The 20,086-nt window shown below is 39.5% G+C and overlaps 1 protein-coding gene across 3 annotated transcripts; it reads right to left on the reverse strand.

Annotated features, from left to right (window-relative positions):
- Positions 1-1,966: 1,966 nt before the first annotated feature.
- Positions 1,967-19,075, reverse strand: bag5 (BCL2 associated athanogene 5). Of its 3 annotated transcripts, none has more exons than XM_053502592.1 (5): positions 18,705-19,075; positions 8,022-8,304; positions 4,356-4,784; positions 4,001-4,224; positions 1,967-2,763 (listed from the first exon to the last, which is right to left on the reverse strand). In XM_053502592.1, the coding sequence occupies exons 1-5, from the start codon at positions 18,725-18,727 to the stop codon at positions 2,238-2,240; spliced, it is 1,485 nt and encodes a 494-aa protein (XP_053358567.1). In that variant the 5' UTR covers positions 18,728-19,075; the 3' UTR covers positions 1,967-2,237. The 3 variants fall into 3 exon arrangements, with proteins under 3 accessions (XP_053358567.1, XP_053358566.1, XP_053358568.1); XM_053502591.1 differs by lacking the exon at positions 18,705-19,075 and adding an exon at positions 17,938-18,041; XM_053502593.1 differs by lacking the exon at positions 18,705-19,075 and adding an exon at positions 12,742-13,058.
- Positions 19,076-20,086: the final 1,011 nt, after the last annotated feature.

Here is a 20,086-nt window from a genome sequence, read left to right on the forward strand (position 1 = left end):
TAACCTGCATCTATTCATCAGTGGCATTTAACATCTGGGTTTGTTCGACAAACAGTTTTCACTGTTAGAAAAAATGCTAACATGTAATACGCTTTAGGAAAGGTCAAAAGCGAACCATGTGTTTTTGTTGTAGCACCAGATCGGACTCAATTTCTAGTGCTAAATTAAAGAGTCCAATGCTGATTTGTATCTAAGATGCTACAGAAATTCATATGGAAAGTGCTTCAGAAATGAAATCATTAACCTCTGAATTGACAATCATACCTGTTTAAAAGCCAATAAATTTAAATCAAAATATTCCAAGTATTTAGAGTGTCTCTACTTTAACTAGGCCTGAAACATGCATACCAGAATGGTGAAAACACCGTAAAGTGATTTTTCTTTTAAAAAGAGTCAAAACCACACATGGAGCTGTCTCTGTCACCACATAGACAGCTCCACTTACATAACTGTATGTGGTTTGTCACAAAATTGATAGTGCATGGATCTATTGAGAAAAAAAAATTCTCCTCAAAATCAGAAAGCCATGACTAATTTCATTATTTGAAACATGGCTTATGTTGGAAAAACAATGCAACGTTCATATGCGTTAAATTCAAACCACTTTCACACTTGCTGGCACTGGAAAATTCTAGCACTTTTATGTGTGACCACTGTGTGGGTCTGTAAAAACCACTAAACTGGATGTAATCTGCAAATTTGTGAGCGTTTATATGTTTTGTCATAGCCATCCAGACAGAAGTTAAATGAACGAATGTAAAGCATTTTGATTGTTTTTTTTAGTCTATATTTAGATCAATCTTGGTTGCAACTGTTTCAGCTTGACTGACACTGCGGCCACAACAAACCTTGACAACACCCTATGAAGACAGAATGTGACAAGGGCACAAGCAGACTACGAGACCACAACAAACCCCTTGGCAGTTACCACATCTGGCTTTTTTCTTTTCGCTACTCTGTGTATTTCACAGCTTTATTTCCCTGTCCCAGTTTTCTACCCTTCGTGCTAGTGTTTTATTGCATCACATACTCTGCTGAATTTAAGAGTACTCCAAATGACCCCTTTTTTTTAGACTTTCTGATATTGGTCTTTTCTTATGATCAGTAGTTGCAGTAAACAGCTATGTGCTTCCAATTTTTAAAACCACTTTTTAAAACTCAGGGTTTTTTGACATATGAAGCAAAAGTTTTCAGAACCAACAAACAAATGTAACAGAACTACCATATGAAGTGCTTGGACAGACTGAGCTGAGGCAGCAGGGAATGCTTAAGTGAATGAAAAGAAAAAGTAAAAAAAAAAAAAAAAAACTCATGATGGAATGTTGGATGACTAAGTTGATGAGACTTAAGTTAGTTAAAGCTGACATTTTAATCAGATCATGCAGCATGACTCACTGCTTATTCACAGGGAAATGCTCTTATGAACTTGGCAAGAGGTGGAGACAAAGCCCCTACGTTTGCAACCATGACAACCCTGACCATTCGAGAAATGGGCTGAACGATTTTTAGGTGCTATTTTCATAGCCTGTGACACTCCACCTCCTCTATGTGGAATGTTCTAGAAGTCACTGTCTACTCCGATCAGCATCATACCTCCCCACCTTCTCCCAAAACATCTCTCTCAGAAACAGAGAGTTTACTTCTAACAACAAGCAGCAAAAACGCCTTCACTCTATCTAGCCAAGCTTTAAAGCTCACGCATGAGCCATCATTCATTTCCTGTGTCTGCCATGTGGTTAAGAATTCCCATAATAATGAGAAAAGTCACTGCAATTAGGTAAAGGCAGATTAACCTCTATCTGACATGCTCCTTATAGGCAAGTGGTCCACTGGGAAGCGGAAAAAAGACGGGGTTTAGCTCCACACCAATTCCGAGCACAAAGTAAACTATGAAAGAGAATGCAGGTGAAAAGCACAAAAAAGCACATAATGGAGCTAGTCATAACAAGAACACACAAATGCTGCATAGGTTTGCTTGTGGACAATTTAGTGAACAAAACTTTTCAGTAACAACTGGACCACTGCCCAATGACCGGGATAGTACCCAAATAAAATAAAAGCAGGAATTGCAGTGCATGTAGGGAAAGAATTTTACTATCTAGGACAAAGTCTTTTATATACAAATTTGACTTGTGCATGTCCTCTACCACCACGCCATTAACTAGGCACAAAACATTATCAAAGCACTTTGTGCAAGTGAATCTTTCAAGGATTCTGCTTTTATTCTCTTCACTCTCTCAATATTCCCACTCATCTGTCTTCATGTCCAGGTAGCCGAGGATGTTCTGGGCATATTTAACCGCTTGTTTGCGAGCGGCCTTTGTTCCTTGGTCCCCCTGAGGGTCCACAGCATCCAGAGCCAGAAGCTGCTTGGTCAGCAACTCCTCAAGCACCATGTAGCTCTTGTCAGCTCTCTTGCCATCAAAGCCAAGCACTTGGAAATGCAGGTCAGAGAGGCTGGCAAGGACACGCCACACAGCCGCATGAGCCGGGGGTTCATTTGGTTCTGGATTCCAGCGGCCGATCGTTTCCCGGAGTTCAAGATAAGTGATAACTGCCTGGATCTCCAGCACAGCCCTTCGCCGTGCTTCTCTAATGCAGGGGTTGCGTCCAGTGTCCACTTGGTCGAGATGAGATAAAAGGCTCTGAAGCTCTGCCCCATGGCCTGCCATGCCCTGTCTCAGTACATCCCCCCGCAGCACAGACACACGGGTTCGGATGGCCTCGATTTCACGAATGGAGTCGTTTTGTGTCAAGTCATACCTGGAAAAAAACAAAAAAAAAAAAAAAAGAGACAACATTACCATTCAAATTTATATATGGATTCTTTTACAGTTGCTTTTGTAAAAAGCAAAAGTAAATTGTCTCCATACAACTGATTTACAGCGCAAAGGGGGAAAAAAGATCAGAAAATGTCCTTGATGCCAGAGTAAAATAATTTTCTTTTCCAAAACTAACACTTGACTGCTAAAGAAAAATTGCTAAAGAATCACAGGTTAAAAATAAATGAACAAATCAAAGCAAACAGGGTTCTTCTATTGTGGTGCTCAAAATAAAGTGTAACTGACAAATATTGCATACTGGCAACATGGGTGTATTAATATAGATTTATAATTTATTTATGAAACCCACATATATGAAAATCTTATTGTTCTTGACTCATTATCCTTACTGCACATGTATTCAGGTCTAAGCAGCTGTATGTAATTAAGCTTTCGCAGTTCTCGGAGTGCAAAGCACTGTACTATAAATAATAATGCGAGTTTGCGGGTTTATAACGGATGGTGGTGTTCAGAGAAGAATTTTCTCCCTGAATATTTCACACAGGGTAAACTGAGAGTTGGGTAAAATTTGGAGAAAGAAATAGACTGCATTTTGCATTCTGTATTCCACCATTTCAGTACTGTTTTTACATGCACAAGGAAACACTGTTGCATAGAAGTTTTATTTACCTCCAAGTTTGTAACAACTCAACACAATATCACAATCTACTTCGTGAAAATAGTTTTAAGGAAAAGCATTAAACCCCTCAACTAGTTCATCTCCTGAGAGACACGACGGTAAAACATGCACTGCTCTGTTATGTAACAAGGCCCTGGAACTAAATTTTTCTGCAAACACCAGAACCCGACCACTGCAGAATCTGCTGATGACATTCTCTTAGGCAGCCTAACAAATATGTTCCACTGTTCTCTCAAAAAAGTTCAGCGGATGAAAAAAAAAATAATAATAAAAATAAATAAATCACACGCTGAGATTTGAGCGTGGGACTAAAATAAAACTGTTTCTGGAATTCTAGAACTGTCTTCTGCTTGAGTTATATTTAAAACATTAAATTACATATTAAATAAAATAAAACTGCATTATTATTCATATATTTGAATGAGAATAAGCATTTCGGTCTGTGCATAAAACACTAAGGCTGGATTTAACAACATTATCATTCCAAAATTACAGATTATTATTAACACTGTACATTTAAAATGTGTGTACCCATTACCTGTGAGTGTCATCACCCTCCCCCTCCAGGTCGAGGTGTTTGAGGAGGCCATTGATCTCTTCCACCACCTGCTTCCTGTAGTTCCTCACTGCTGAGTTGCTGGACACATCCAGTGCATCCAGCTCCACTAACAGCTCAGTGAGGACACGTGCTAGGTGGGCACAGCTATCCCGCCCACTCAGCCCCATCAGCAGAGCAACCAGCTGGCAGCGAGCACCGCTCACCTGCAAATACATTCATCAGTCAGTCTCTGAATCTACTGTCTAGGTACCCTGAACTAGTAAAAACAACAACAACAACAAAAACATTAACATGTAAGGAAAATATAACAATGTATTCTTGAAACATTGCTAACCTGCACCATCACATGATTAATGCGCTGCACAGCCTCGTGTGTCTCCTCAGACAGAGGCAGTGCAAGTGTGTGCGTGCGAACACGGCCCTCCAGCACATCCTGTACTGCACAGACTCGAGTAAGAGCACGATAACGGGCCTTCCTCAGTGGCACACTTCCACCTGTCTTGATCTGGGCCAGGCGCATTGCCACATCTTGCACAGCCTCCACGAGGTCCTCACCAGTCTCCGCTGCATCCTGAGCCTGTCCTTGCCGAAAAGGAGCCACCACCCCTGCCAGCAGGAGCCTTTGCGCTTCCTGGCTCAGCTCCTCTATAGCTAACCGAGATGGGTGAGTAGCATTACCCTCAAGGTAGCGCAACAACCCCTCCATCTCTCCTGCTGCTCGCTTCCGAGCCTGCTGCAGTTCCATCCGTCCCTCCGTATCCACCTTGGAGGCAAGACATGCAGATATGGACATCAAATGAGTTTAAATTACAATAATATGTGATTGTACAATTAATCATACAAAACAGAAGTTTGGCATTTGATTATATCTGACAGCAAGCTAAATTTATCCTTTCTATTCTTCATTTTAAAATAACAGTAGCTCCACAGGAACAAGATTTCTTTAATTTGATTAAATTCTTTCCAATCTGTGATCTAAATTAACAGTTTACATGGACGGTGATCCGATAATTTGTGCATTTTATGATCAAATCATTTAAAATGCTGAGGTTTTGTTATGCTTTTCCTAGTCTTTTCCACTAAACCTCGCCTTTTTCACCATGATTGATTAAAAGAATTTGGTTTCATCTATGGTTGTTTAGACGCTTTATTAAAAACCCAAGGACCCCTCTGAGTAAAGACTAATGGTAGAGAGAACTGAACTGAATGAAAGCAAAATTTCCTTCCCAGAACCTTGACAAGTCACCTACTGTTACTCTCATGTGGGGCAAATGTACAGAAAGATATTTATTCTGATAAGAGAGACAGTACTGGATCATGTGTTTACTGTACATGGCTAATATCTACCTACTAAACAGCATATCAAGGTTTCACACCACACTCATCCCGGGCAAGATGCATTTTTATTAAGATTGGGTAATTATTCTGATTATTAGTAAAACATTAGGATCAATTTTAAAGCAATGAAATCTTCTCAACCATCTTCAGGATGGAGCTACAAGCAAAAAGCTATTCGTACAAGTTTACAAACAGACCAAGCACTTTGTTGGGGAAATTATTACATTATCTTTACTATTGACATTTGTCGTAGAAGTTGATTTACAGGTTTGTCAAAATGTCAGTAAGATAATAATTTTCTCATTCAAATGAAAACCTTTGACTAACTTTTTAGAATTTTCATATTAAATAACAACTAAAGGAATTTATTTATCTGGATGACAAAAAAAGGTTCTTTAGCACAGCTTTATAAGAGAGCTTTATTAGACTGCCAACTGCCAGTTTTATTAGAGAGAGTGACGAAGACACAACAATAGCTTAACTGACTGACCGCACTCCACTGTTGCTCTGCTCTTTCACATTACACAAATTTACACTCTCATTAATTTATTAGTCTGTGTCTTATGCTCTAACAAACAGCTGAACTTGTAAAAACATTCCACATATACAGCTTTTTGTTAAATAAAGCTTCCTGAAAAAAAAAAAGTAAAAAAAAAAAAAAAAGGTCCTGTCACAAACCCGATTCCAAAAATGTTGGGACACTGTACAAATTGTGAATAAAAACAGAATGCAATAAAGTGAAAGTCTCAAATTTTAATATTTAAATCAGAATAGAATATAGATAACATGTCAAATGTTAAGAGTAAAACATTTTGAAATGTCATGGCAAATATTGGCTCATTTTGGATTTCATGAGAGCTACAGTACACATTCCAAAAAAGTTGGGACAGGTAGCAATAAGAGGCTGGAAAAGTTAAATGTACATATAAGAATCAGCTGAAAGGACCAATTTGCAACTTATTAGTTCAATTGGCAACATGATTGGGTATAAAAAGAGCCTCTCAGAGTGGCAGTGTCTCTCTAAGTCAAGATGGGCAGAGAATCACCAATACCTTTCAGCATTGATGGTGCCTTTTCAGATGTGTAAGCTGCCCATGCCACATGCACTCATGTAACCCCATACCATCAGAGATGCAGGCTTCTGAACTGAGCGCTAATAACAACTTGGGTTGTCCTTCTCCTCTTTAGTACGGATGACATGGTGTCCCGGTTTCCCAAACAGAACTTCAACAAATTTTGATTTGTCCGACCACAGAACAGTTTTCCAATTTGCCACAGTCCATTTTAAATGAGCCTTAGCCCAGAGAAAATGCCGACACTTGCTGCATTGCTGCAGCGAAAAATAGTGGTGCAATATCAGAAAGAAATTTAAAGTGCAAAGAGTTTGCAGTTATCATCATCTACAGTGCTTAATATCATCCAAAGATTCAGAGAATCTGGAACAATTTCTGTGCGTAAGGGTCAAGGCCGGAAGACCATACTGGATGCCCGTGATCTTCGGGCCCCTAAACGGCACTGCAGGCTACTGTAAAGGAAATCACAACATGGGCTCAGGAATACTTCTAGAAAACATTGTCGGTGAACACAATCCACCGTGCCATTCGCAGTTGCCGGTTAAAACTCTATAGGTCAAAAAACAAGTCATATCTAAACATGATCCAGAAGTGCCAGCATATTCTCTGGGCTAAGGCTCATTTAAAATGGACTGTGACAAAGTGGAAAAATGTTCTGTGGTTGGACAAATCTAAATTTGAAGTTCTGTTTGGGAAACTGGGACGCCATGTCATCCGGACTTAAAAGGAGAAGGACAACCCAAGTTGTTATCAGCACTCAGTTCAGAAGCCTGCATCTCTGATGGTATGGGGTTGCATGAGTGCATGTGGCATGGGCAACTTACACATCTGAAAAGGCACCATCAATGCTGAAAGGTATATTCAAGTTCTGGAACAAAATATGCTCCTATCTAGACGTCGTCCCTTTCAGGGAAAACCTTGCATTTTCCAACATGACAATGCCAGACCACATAGTGCATCAATTACAACATCATGGCTGCGTAGGAGAAGGATCCAGGTACTGAAATGGCCAGCCTGCAGTCCAGATCTTTCACGCATAGAAAACATATGGCGCATCATAAAAAGGAAGATGCGACAAATAATACCCAAGACAGTTGAACAACTAGAAGCGTGTATTAGACAATAATGGGACAACATTCCTATTCCTAAACTTGAGCAACTTGTCTCCTCAGTCCCCAGACGTTTGCAGACTGTTATAAAAAGAAGGGGGAATTCCACACAGTGGTAAACATGGCCTTGTCCCAACTTTGAGATGTGTTGATGCCATGAAATTTAAAATCAACTTATTTTCCCCTTAAAATGATAAATCTTCTCAGTTTAAACATTTGATATGTCATCTATGTTGTATTCTGAATAAAATATTGAAATTTGAAACTTCCAAATCATTGCATTCTGTTTTTTTTTCATTCACAATTTGTACAGTGTCCCAACGTTTTTGGAATCGGGTTTGTAGACAGAATCCCTGAGTCATGACACATTCCAGACATATGACACTACTCAAGTGTAAGATGGTATGCATAAGGTTTGGCATTGCTTATACTGTATTTCACCAAAAGACATGTGGGAACCAGAAGACATCAGATCCTTACCTGATCCACCTCCAGCTGGAGTCGCGTCAGCTCCCTCTCAAGTCGTTTGTACTCTCTGTCACTCTGCAGGCCGCTGAAGGACCACACTTGCTGTCCTAGCGGCATCGCTTCCCTTTGAAGCTCATCCAGGCGCAGCTGGGTGGGGTGGGGCCCAGGGAATGGACCCTGCGGGCCCATGTATGCCTGAAACGGCCCTGCCATGAACTGGGTTTGTGGTTGCTGTTGCTGTTGGTTGCCATGATCCATTGTCCTCTTCCCACCATCAAAGGGCTTCCCAAACAGGCTGAGAGAGATAGACCGAGAATAAGAGAGAGAGAGAGAGAAAAAAGAGAAAGACATTGAGTGGGTGTGTGTAGGAGACAAATGAAGGAAGAGATAACGAAGAAAGGAAACAACAAAGAATGGAACAGAGCAAGACATTTATAGAGCAAGAGAAAACATTATTTAGAAAACATGGAGCACAAACACCTAAAAATGATGGTAATGATTCAAGTTTTTTTTTTTTTTTTTTTTTTTTAAACAAAAAACAGACGTTACTAACCGTTAATAAACTATTGGTGTACAGCAACAAAAATATATTTAAAATATATTATGCCAGGTTTAGATGTTTTTCATAAACAGAACAAGCTCAGCTTGTTTTCTTACATACAGATCTTTCCACTATCAGAACCAGTAATAAAAGAAGGAATTTGCTGAAACATCACACATACTGACAAGCTTCTACAAGTGCTAGTAGGTTACCCAAATCTTGTTAAATTAAAGGGCCTTTGAGAACGTGACATGCTGACAAGAGCTGTAACCAATTTGGGAGTAATTATTTTAAAATGAGAAACAGCATGGTTATATTAAGCCTAATTTTACGTCCTGGCCTTCTGAGCACCTGACTCTGGCCATAAATTTTATTAAATTAAATCTTGGAGACCTTAAATCTCAGAGCATTTAAGTCATTATTTGTTTTAGTGTTTTTTTTTTTTCACATATAGGGCTTAGGATTGTGCAGTTTAGAGTGACATATTCTTCTTTTTTTGTAGCACAAAATAGGCAATATGATGAACTGAATTTTAGTTCCCCATCTCCTCAAACATGACTAAGCAAAAAAAAAAAAAAAAAAAATTAAAAAGTGTGTCACACAGGTAAAGAAATAGCACAGATAGACACGATCACATGTTTTTGTTGTTTTCAGCTGTTTCAAAGACCAAAAAAGTATGTTTTTTTTTTTGAGAGTTCTACATTTTTGTGATGTCATTCTCATATTTTTATAAAAGTAAGAATTTTAATACAGGTCTTGTATGTGATCTTTGGCTGCAACAGTCTGGTCATAAAAGAAAAATGCTATTACCAACTTACCTGACCATAGGCATATCATTCAGAGAAACATTTCCCTTAGGAAGGCATGTTAGCTGATGGAGGCTTAATTCATTGCCTGATGTTAGGCTAGACTTTGATACTGACAACATTAGAGCAGTAGTACTTACAAGCTCTACTCCAGACGGGATATGGAATGAAGTAAATGCTCTTTGGAACCAGCAATAAAAACACAGGCAAGCGTCCGTCTCTGCCCTCTCCACAGATTTAAAGGCGTGGAAGGCATTTTTTGTCAAATGAGATCCTTTGCTGTTACTCCACAGAGATGTTTGTGACGTCACAGTCGCAGGTCACTATCTTCGCTGTTAAAGCGACAGAATCTATTTTTAACGTGACTTAAAGAAGACATTTCTGTCCGGGATGCTTGTCTGATTAAATAAGTAAGGTTGCCAATCGGTAAAAACACTTTTCAAACAGACTGGTTGTCTCTCAACTAACTGATCACATAAACTGATACTACAGTGGAACCTCGTATTCCAAAACACTCGTAAACCAAATTTAATTTTCCCATAAGAAATAATGGAAACTTCAATTATTTATTCTACAGCCCAAAAAAATAAATACATAAAAATAATTAATACAAAATATTAAGTAAAAATAAAACAAATTAACCTGCACGTTACCTTTCAAAAAAGTTAAAAATAAATCCCAGCAGATAAGCGTTTCCCTTTGTGCACGCAGGCGCTGTGTATGTGTGTGCGTGTGTGCTTGTGTGTGAGGCTAGAGTAAGTGGAGACTCTTGCTTTTAGCCCCTCCTGTCTCCCCCTCCTCATCTTACACATTAAAAATTTCTTCTCTTGTTTAAACACACACACATTAACAGAAAGACTGTTGTTCTGTTCTAAATTATTATGGCTTCTCCGCTTTTTTTTATGTTGCTCGCGACAGCGTAACAGCTCGTTAATCCATGCTCGTGTAATGATGAGATAGACAAACTCGTTGATGCCCGTTCTTTTATTTTCTGCATTGTCAGGTTATATTACAAACTTTCGGGTGGATCCTGCACTTAAATCCAACTAAAAAAACTACTGAAGAACAAAACTCAGGCTTAATATCCTAACTTAAATCTCACATTCGTGTTCACACACACCGGACTGCATTACCCACAATGCACCTCCCGCACTGGACTACACTTCCATAAACAGAGGTCATAAATCAACGTCTCTCTCCCGCTACACTGTTTTATCTAAAAAAATAAACAACGCTAATGACACTCGTGTGAGCGCAAACTAACAGAATCACTGCTGTAAAGTAAAACAAACAAACAAATGACCCAGCACCTTACCTCTGAAAAGATTTGCGACAGTTTTTTCGGAGAGCAAAGTGTGTGTCTCTTGCCTTCATTTTTGTGCGCGCGTGTGTGTTTGTGAATGAGGGTTTCACACACACACACACACACACGGTACAGTGTCTAATTGCGCACAAACACACCGCGATAAGAAAGAAAATAGATTTTTAACCTTTGTATTGAGAATTTCTTTTGCCTTACTCGCACGCACACACGTGTGTTATAAAAAACAGTACACGCGCTGTACACACACGCTTTCGAACACATAATAAAATATGTTTCACACACACGTAGTCACAGTGTTATAGTACACGTGTGCACAGATGTTGATTATACCAGTAAGAGACGAGCACTAAGACCTAGCAGGGGAGACGATTCCGCAGCGCAAGAGAGAGAAAAACCGTTGGCTCAGTTGTGATCACGTGACGCTCGGCATCTAAACAAGAAGCGCATGCGTGAAACATGATACTCGGTGCTCGTAAACCAAAAAAATGCTCGTTTTTCAAGTTAAATTTATTAAAAATCTTTGCTCGTCTTGCATAACACTCGTAAACCGCATTACTCAAGGTTCCACTGTATTGTGATGACGCAAAATACATAACATTCAACACATCAACATTCCATCGCCAGCCTGGGAATATTACCAAGTCTCTTTAAAAGATATTAAATCTGCGATATGCAGGTTTTTTCTAAAGCAAAACCACATGGGATAAGGCCTGACAAAGTTTTAACATAACAAACCTTATTCACCGCTTAAGAACAAGGCAGCATGAATAATTTGAGTATGAAAAGTTATCCACAAAGGCAGCACCTAAATCTTAGAAGTCAACCCGAACTTAACCACTTATAGCAGAAGCTTAAGCATTACTCTGCAGGGTGTAAAAGAGCTAAAACCATTACCACAAAAATATTAAAAAGAAAAAATGAACAGCTAAAAAAAATTAAATAAAACAGCTCTGACCGAGGCAGTCTGGGTTTACCTTAACGCTCCATGTATGTGGGCTGACAGTGAGAGATTATTTAGTACGGCCGCACACATTCTGGGTGATAAGAGAAATAGACTGTCTCTTAAAAATGCAGAAATTCTAGGATTTATAAAGAAATGCCTGCCCTTGCTGATTACTAATACTGTAAGTAGCCATGATTGGTTCACCAAATACAAAGTAACTGGTGTCTGTGTTTATTTAAAAACGTTTTGATTTGTTATTCATTCAGCTTTGTTTGATGTATCATATGTTATGATAAGTGAAGATAGGATAGTCACATTTTAGATTTTTTTCATTGTGCATTTCGGCATTTGGAAGAGCCCCTCGATGCTAGTTATGGAATGGAAAATGTTGCTCTTTAGTTGAGCATAGGCTTCTGTTGGATCAATGTGTTGGTTTTATGGAAAATAATCTGGGGGTAATCTTACGTACTATAAGATAAGTAATAGAACATATCAAGGCGTTTTTTTTGGTCAGTCTGTTTGTTGTGCACAAATCACTTTAAAACTACTGAACGAATTTCAATGGGGTGTATTTTACAGGGTTATTTGTCCAAGCTTGAGGTAACACAGAGGCTTTGTACATTTTTTTTATATGCATTTATGAAAATAATCTACTTAATAAACACAATCTCACGTCTTCATTCTGTTTACTCCCAAATTAAATACATGGCATTGTACAATTTGTGAAACGTGCTTATGAGTGTGCAATTAAATTCCTCATTATATTTTCTTCATTTTTGTGAAGCTGCTTTGAGACCATTGTTAAAAGCGCTATATAAATAAAATTGAATTAAATTGAATGATGGGCAGAGCTAGTAATAAATAAATAAACAATACTACACAATAGGCCTGGGCGATAAAACGATATGTATCGCAAAAGACGTGATCGATATCAATAGGAAAATTGCGAAGCAAGTTTGGTTGCTGTCATGCGCACTCGCTCCGTGACCGGCACTAGGACCCTGAAGTAGTACGGTCGCGATTCAGGAAGCATAAAAGGAGACAAGATGGCGCTTCACATCGCTCAGTCTGCCCCATGCCGTTTCCGACGCTTCGCCGGATCTTATGAGAGTACTCACAATTTTGGGTCCAATTCCTGGTTGAGTGTGAGTTGCTAGAACGCGGGATTGTGTAAACTCTTGCTCTCGGTGTGAGAGAGTTCTTACAATAACTCTCGTGGTTATCCTGCCTGTTCGCGCTATTTCCGTGTTTTGGTTTACCGTCCACGCTACAAGAGCAAACAAAGCACTCGATGCGCGTGCAATATCTTCCCTGCTCGCTCAACGTGTTCTCCGCGCATGCGCGGCTTCTCGATTCTGTGCGCGCTCAACTGTCTGCACGCGCGTGCACCATTTCTTTTATACGACGTGTCTTCGGGGATTATTTAATTACTTATTTATGTATTTTATTTAAGTATTAGAAATACTTAATTGATTAGAAATACTTAATTGGAAAGTTTATTGGACACGAACCTAATTCAATAAAATACAGGCTTGCATTATTTTATTTTTTGGATCTGATGTAGTTGTTCCACTACTACATCAGACGTTCATAATAATAACAGAAAAAAAACACATGCCGTAGTTTTGTCCTTTGTGGCAGTAGCCAGTTTTGGTGTAACATTTTACATTTTGCTGCCAATTATAAAATGTAATCTGTGTATTAAAAGGCTACATCCCATTAAGCTGATCTGATGTGTGTTGGTCTGCCTGACCCCTCTTTTTTTTTTGGGAATAATTTTAAGTTACTCTGCCTTATTTGGGAAAGATGGTCTACAGTAGCTTTAAGTTCTAATTTTCTAAAATAAACACTTTGTGGTTCTTCAAGATCTTGACTGTAGCCTATTTCTACAGTTTTCTTATTTCAATATAGTTAATTTAGAGTTAGTTTCATTTCTACAAATGGTGCAAACTCTGCTAGATTATAGATAAGATTCCCATTCCCCTGCAATTCTGTGATCAGCAGTGGTCGTCAATCGGCAGATCATGATCTTGGTGATCGCCCCCAAAAATGCTGATTGGAGCATCTCTACCCGTGACAGTTGCATTAAGAAAGGCACTCACTCTCTGGTAACCTAGCAACGTAGGGAGTGATACGCTAACGCCAATCATGTTTGGTTGTGCCATATTGTTGTCTCGTGCTGGTCTGCTGGATTCCTCTTTATAAGCAGAAAATGCACTTTGCACTATTTTATTACACTTTATTAAGCATTTCTAACATTTTCTTTCAATTTGCACCTTAAATGTTAAAACATAATTGTTAACATTGTGACTTTAGACTTATGTTTACATTTTAATTATTTTCCATGGTTATTGACATTTCTGTCTTAATAACTGAGGGGACTATGATCAGAGCAAGGTTAAGTTTAAAATAAAAATGTTTAAATGTAATTTTTCTCCTGCTCCTTATTTTAAATAGGTCATAAAAATATCAATAATTATCGATATCGACCGATATGAAACACTGATATCATGATACAGATTTCAGCCATATCGCCCAGCCCTACTACACAATAAATAGAACACTTTAAATTGCAGATTTCAAAAACCCCACACACCAGATGGGCCCTTTCTGATTTCAGGAAAGAAGAGAAGTGCAAGAAGTGATGCACTATTCATAGTGTCCACTGTACAAGCCTCTGGAGGCAGTATTGTGTTTTGGGGTTGCTTCAGTTGGTCAGGTGTAGACTCAGCAACATTATGTGGCAATAAAATTAAATCAGATGACCTAAATTTAACATTCACAAACATTTATTTGTCACACACAGACAGACACACACCGCTCTCTTTCGTTCTCATACACATTAACTTTCACATGTCACACACATACACACTAACGCACTCAACAAATATTTAGAGCCCAAACTGTCATTAGCCGTATATAGTGTGTGACGTGTGCAAGTTGTTTGGTGCACCCGGGTGGCGATGACTTTTTGTAGGTCTTAACCTGCACAAAAAACAAACAGGTTGTGCGGTGCATCCGTGTGGCGATCGCACAGCATGCTTGAGCTCGCTTATTGTTGCTTGCCACTATATGATGTTTGGGAGTTGCTTCTGTTGGTCAGGTGTAGACTCAGCAACATTATGTGGCAATAATCTTAAGTCAACTGATGACCTGAATGTACTGAATGAGTTTTTATTCCCTGACGGCAAAGGCATATTCCAGGATTCAAATTGTGAATGTGTGGTCCTGGGAGCATAAGGAATCATTTTCACACATAAACTGGACACCGAATTGTGTCCTGTAATAAAAGCTAAAGGTCACTGAATCAAATCTTGAAGTGGGTGACTTTTTTTTGGCCTAGAAGTGTAGTTCTTGAATTGATTTCTGCTGAAGATTCTGGAGCGTTCTTAACAGTTTTTCCAGTAATTTCAAATCTCCTTAGTTGTTTTCTTTGCTTAGCTTTTGCTTCCAATAATTTGACTCTTTTGATACAAATATGATTTTTTTTTACTTTTGGCCAGACAGTGTATATCTCAGGAAATTTCTAACAAAAGCAGAGCAGCAGAGTCCACAGCAGAGAAAAGTGCTTTTAAAGCCGTAGGTGGCCAAACAGTTAATATTGAGTTTAAAGTAAGACATCCATTTCACATGATCCTGAAGCTCTTTTTGAACTTTACTCCTTCCTACAGCTACCACAACCAGCAGTTCTGCATGCTATTACTGTTACGTCCACTGTTATTAAAGTGTCTCTTGCCACTGGAAAAGAGGAATTCTTAACTGTGTTGGTGTGAAGATGCTCAATGAAGCAATAAGGCAATCTTTTCTTCCCCAGTGTATAACTAATCACAGCTCCTTTGGGAGGATACACATTCAATGGAATGCAAAGAATAAAATGAAAAAGGTTGTGCCTGGAGCAATACCAAACGTCATCAATGTATCTAAGACAGTGCAGGTACATCGTCTGTAAAGCACCTTATGCTTATCTTATCTGAAAATCATGCTTAAGATTAAAAAAACAATAAGCTGTTTAGTGCTAACACACATTGACAATTTAAATTTTTTTTTTTAATTTTAGAAAGTTGAAGACTTACACAACTATAGACACTAAATAACAGCTTGGAGATGTTATCCAGAAACCTGGATATTATTTGCATAAGACAAAAAGAGCAATAGGGTAGTAAGTGAGAATTATTTACACTTAGGATCTTTGCCAAACAGAAAGTTGTCCTACTAAAATTAACTTGTTAATTAGTTTATAATTGCTGGTATTGCCAAGTGATATGTCTCTGCTTCTTGAATATGCACTAAATTCAACTTTTTGATTCCAATGTTAAAGCTGTCTGTGATTATTATCAAGGTTCCCAATGACCTCAGGAAGTGTGAGCAGTGTACGGGAGACATTTATTTTTGTGACTTCTAAGACGATCATAGGGGCATCTTCACATATAAAGATCTTGATGCCCATGTGCTACCATTACCTTCAAATAGAGTGTATGGTTAACTCTCTGCCGCTCCTCACGCTGTGCCACTATTTTGACAGACACATTATCTCACAGTATGACATAAAAGGTGATGACACTGCCTACTGTTTGTTACACTTTGAGGGATGCCTGCTAAATTGGCCAGTACCACACAGGCCAAACAGAATTTCTGTTTTATATATACACAAACTGGCCACCCTGTGTGCAGATCCTGACGCCAGTGTGCTACAATTACCTGCGCAGGGAGTGTGTGGTCAACTCGCTGCCACTTCTCACACTGCCCCAATGTTTCAGCAGCCCCTACTTCTGCCTGTGGATGCTCTGCAGTCTCTTCTGGGGTTTCAGTAGTTATGAGTGCGGCCTGACCGTACCTGTTTTTGCTTAATGTAACAGTCAGAGAGGGATGCCACGCTCACAGTATGACATAAAATTTGATGATGACACTGACTCCTGCAATCTGTGCCAACAATGCATTGGGCCCGCTGCCCAGCCACACAGATAGATGTATAGAACCATTCACTCACTCATCATCTATACAGTTTTATCCTGTATACAGGGTTTGGGGCCCTGGAGCCTATCCCAGGAGACTTAGTGCACGAGGCAGGGTACACCTTGGACAGGGTGCCAATCCTTTGCTGGGCACACACACATACATGCACTCACTTGCTCACTCATTCACACACTATAGGCAATCTGGGAACACTAATTAACCTAATCTGCATGTCTTTGAACCCACCAAGCCCTCAAAGAACATATAAACTCCAAGCACACAGACCTGAGGCGGGAATCAAACCCAAACCCTGGTGGTGCGAGGTCTAGGTATAACCAGATTAAGAGAAATTAATTCATGTGGCACAATTTTGCTTATACCACCATCATCCTCTGCATAACTGGCATTGCACATGATCCAGAATGAGACAGACTTGGTATGTGGGTCATAAACAATTTCCCCACTTAGACCAATATAATAGTCTAGAAGAGCTGATTAGCAGTGGCAGTGTCTTAGTGATTAGCACTGTCACCTTGCACATCCACCTCATGCCCCATGTTCATGGCATAGGCCCCAGGCTCCTCTCAACCATACACAGTGGGTGGATGTTTGGCTTCATAATGTAGTTTTATGTTGGCTTTTTAAATTCTTTTAGTAAACCTTTTCCTTCTGGCATTTTGCTTCTGTTTCAACATGAACATGACATCATGCATTAAAAGATGGCTTCTATTCAGTAAGAAAGCATTATCTCTGCAAGCTTGTTTTGAGGGTCTAAAAAAATCTAATGAAATGACAAAATGTGTGTGTATGCATAAGGTCAGGAAGGTTGATCCATCTGCTCTATAGCTATGCTTACATGCTTTTCTAGCAGAAGATATTGTGAGTACACAGCATGGCATGGGTCTGCTACAGGTCTCTGATTCCCTGGTGAGGATGGGCACAACATGACAGCTAGGGTGGGGTGGGGTGAGATGAGGCAAGGCAATCCAAATGCCTCAACCTATTATTATTATTATTATTAGGAAAACACTACATCTATGTATGTAGGATGATGCACATAAGGTCAACACTCAACATATTAATAAGCTCGTTGCTTGGTACATGATCCAGTAGCTGAGCAGAATATTGCCCCCCATGTAAAGCGACCATCATCTGCAACAGAAACTCGCACCGATTTGTGGATTATGACGCAAAAGGCAGTGACTATTCCTCCACGCATGCCTCAGTGGCTTTTCCACCGCCCTGCATTTACCATGCACGTCTGGGCAGAAAAGACAATTTGCCAGCTCACTGTCAAGACAATCAAACGAGAAAGGCGAATGTCACACCTCCGTCGGAGACACGCAGGCTGTTTCTCTCACCTTTTCAACATGCCGAAGACGTTCGCGCACATTTCCGCGGAGCTCCGTTTCCATAAGCTAAGCTAGGCAAATATGTCGCGTGGCACGGGTTCGGTAACGCTCTGCACGCGCTGCGGCTGCTGTATGACTCGGTTCTGGGGCAGCACCAGCTGATTTAGGGCTGAGCCGCATCGAGGCTCCGCCCACCACCCGGACCGAACCAATTCACAGAGCGCGCAGGGGACGAGCCGTCATGTTTGTTCTCACTCCACTAACATACTGTACAGTGCGGCTAATAACGTAACATAACTCCATCATCTTCACAATCTGACAAGTTGTATTGAAATGGCACGTACCGCACTATAACACGCCGTGTCCTTACGTTTACAACGATTTCAGTGAGTCTGTAATGCTACCGTTCTTTCTCACATAGTGGGGACAAACCTCATGTACACTAGCTAGCTTATCCAGATAGCCCTGAATCTGTCTCCCTAATGACTGACACTGAGACAGACCATCTTTTGTTATAATTTTTTTTATTATTATTTTAAAGCAAGCGTTTAAACTGTCCGCTTCACATTTGCCAGCTAGTGTAATTCCATCTCAAAGGAAAATACAGTAACAGCCTGGATGGACATGAGTTACCTTTCAGACGCAGAACAACAACAACAAAAAAAAACTAAGCCAGACGTGTAGCTATTCAACAGTTAGTCATTAGATATGTCCATCACTCAAATTAATATCTGACACGCTATATTTCACCAAGGGTTTCTCTGTTCGTTACTCACCTGCATAACCAGCGCACAGCCATCGGACACCCGGGTTGTGTTTGTGAGCAGCCCCAGAGCGTTATTACAGGTCATTACCACCTGTGACCACTAGGAGCACGGACACTCACTCACACCGACAACTCACTGTGGGATTTAAACTCATGAAGAGTTTGCAAAAGGATGTGTCTGCGTCACGAACACAATAACAGTACTATGTGTGTGTGTGTGTGTTTTAATTTCTGTTTTACTTTTTAAACTTTGATCCATTTGATCCAACTTGAATTCACTTTTCTCAACTCCTTTATCTTGTCCTTGCAACTCACCCTGTGTAAACATGTTGGTAAATTATTATAATCGTTTACTAGCTTAATGATTTGGCTTACAAGCATCACATCGTGCTCTACTGTATTTTAAAACCGTTAAATGTTCCGGATTAACCCTTTCGAAAACAACCCTTCTCCATAGAAACGGGAGGAAACGGAAGTGTGAAGCCAGGAATTAGAGTAAACGTTTTTCAAATTAAATGCAATTTTGTGCCGTATTATTCTACAAATGTAACAACACACCCTCTTTTATATTAACACATTTTTCTTCTGTAACCTTATGCAATAAAAAAGTGGCATGAAGATTACTATAACAATACATTTACAGCATGTGGGAGACACTTTGTCTCTTTGTTACAATTGTCTCATATCTCTGAGCAAGGCGTGTCGGCATGGTGTCTCGGTTAGCACTGTCACCTTGCACCTCCAGAGTTGGGGTTCAATTCCCACCTATTTGTCCATGGAGTTTGTATGTCCTCCCCGTGCTTGGTGGCTTTCCTTCAAATATTCTGGTTCCATCCCAAAGGATTTTCTTTTTTTGTTTGTTTGTTTAAATTTTGTTAGTAATTTTCTTTATGTCTACTTATTAAATAATTATAGTGTAATTATATATGAGAATTATATTTGTGTTATGTATAAAAAAGTTATAGTATGTTAGCTGTTTTGGAGATAAAGTCAGAGAGGCCAGATTGAGGTGGTTTGAACATGTTCAGAGGAGAGATTGTGAATATCGGTAGAAGGATGCTGAGGCTGAAACTGACAGAGTTTAGGAGGTCTAGAGGAAGACCAAAGCGGAGACTTTGGATGTAGTGAGAGATGAGATGAGATGAGATGAGTGAAGTAGTGAGAGATGAGAGTTGGTGTGAGAGAAGAGGATGCAGAGGGTTCGATGAGTTCGGTTTTGTGACCCCTGAAGGGAACCGGCAAAAGACAAAGAAGAAGTAAACAGTAATTTTCCCTTGTTCTCTATTAGATTTGTCAAGTTTAGTTTTGGTAGAAGAGTTACATATTGTCTGTGTGACTGTATAATTATAAATACTTTTCCCAATAATTATTTAAAAAAAAATTTCAACTTAA

This window comes from Clarias gariepinus, chromosome 8 (genome assembly GCF_024256425.1).
Source record: "Clarias gariepinus isolate MV-2021 ecotype Netherlands chromosome 8, CGAR_prim_01v2, whole genome shotgun sequence".
NCBI classification, from domain to species: Eukaryota; Metazoa; Chordata; class Actinopteri; order Siluriformes; family Clariidae; genus Clarias; species Clarias gariepinus.

Coding starts and splice junctions, on each gene's coding strand:
- bag5 (XM_053502591.1), bottom strand. CDS start 17,969: ATGTGCGCGAACGTCTTCGGCATGTTGAAAAG. Junction 4,225..4,355: donor TTAATCATGTGATGGTGCAG/GTTAGCAATGTT, acceptor ATGTATTTGCAG/GTGAGCGGTGCTCGCTGCCA. Junction 2,764..4,000: donor GAGGGTGATGACACTCACAG/GTAATGGGTACA, acceptor GTTTTTTTCCAG/GTATGACTTGACACAAAACG.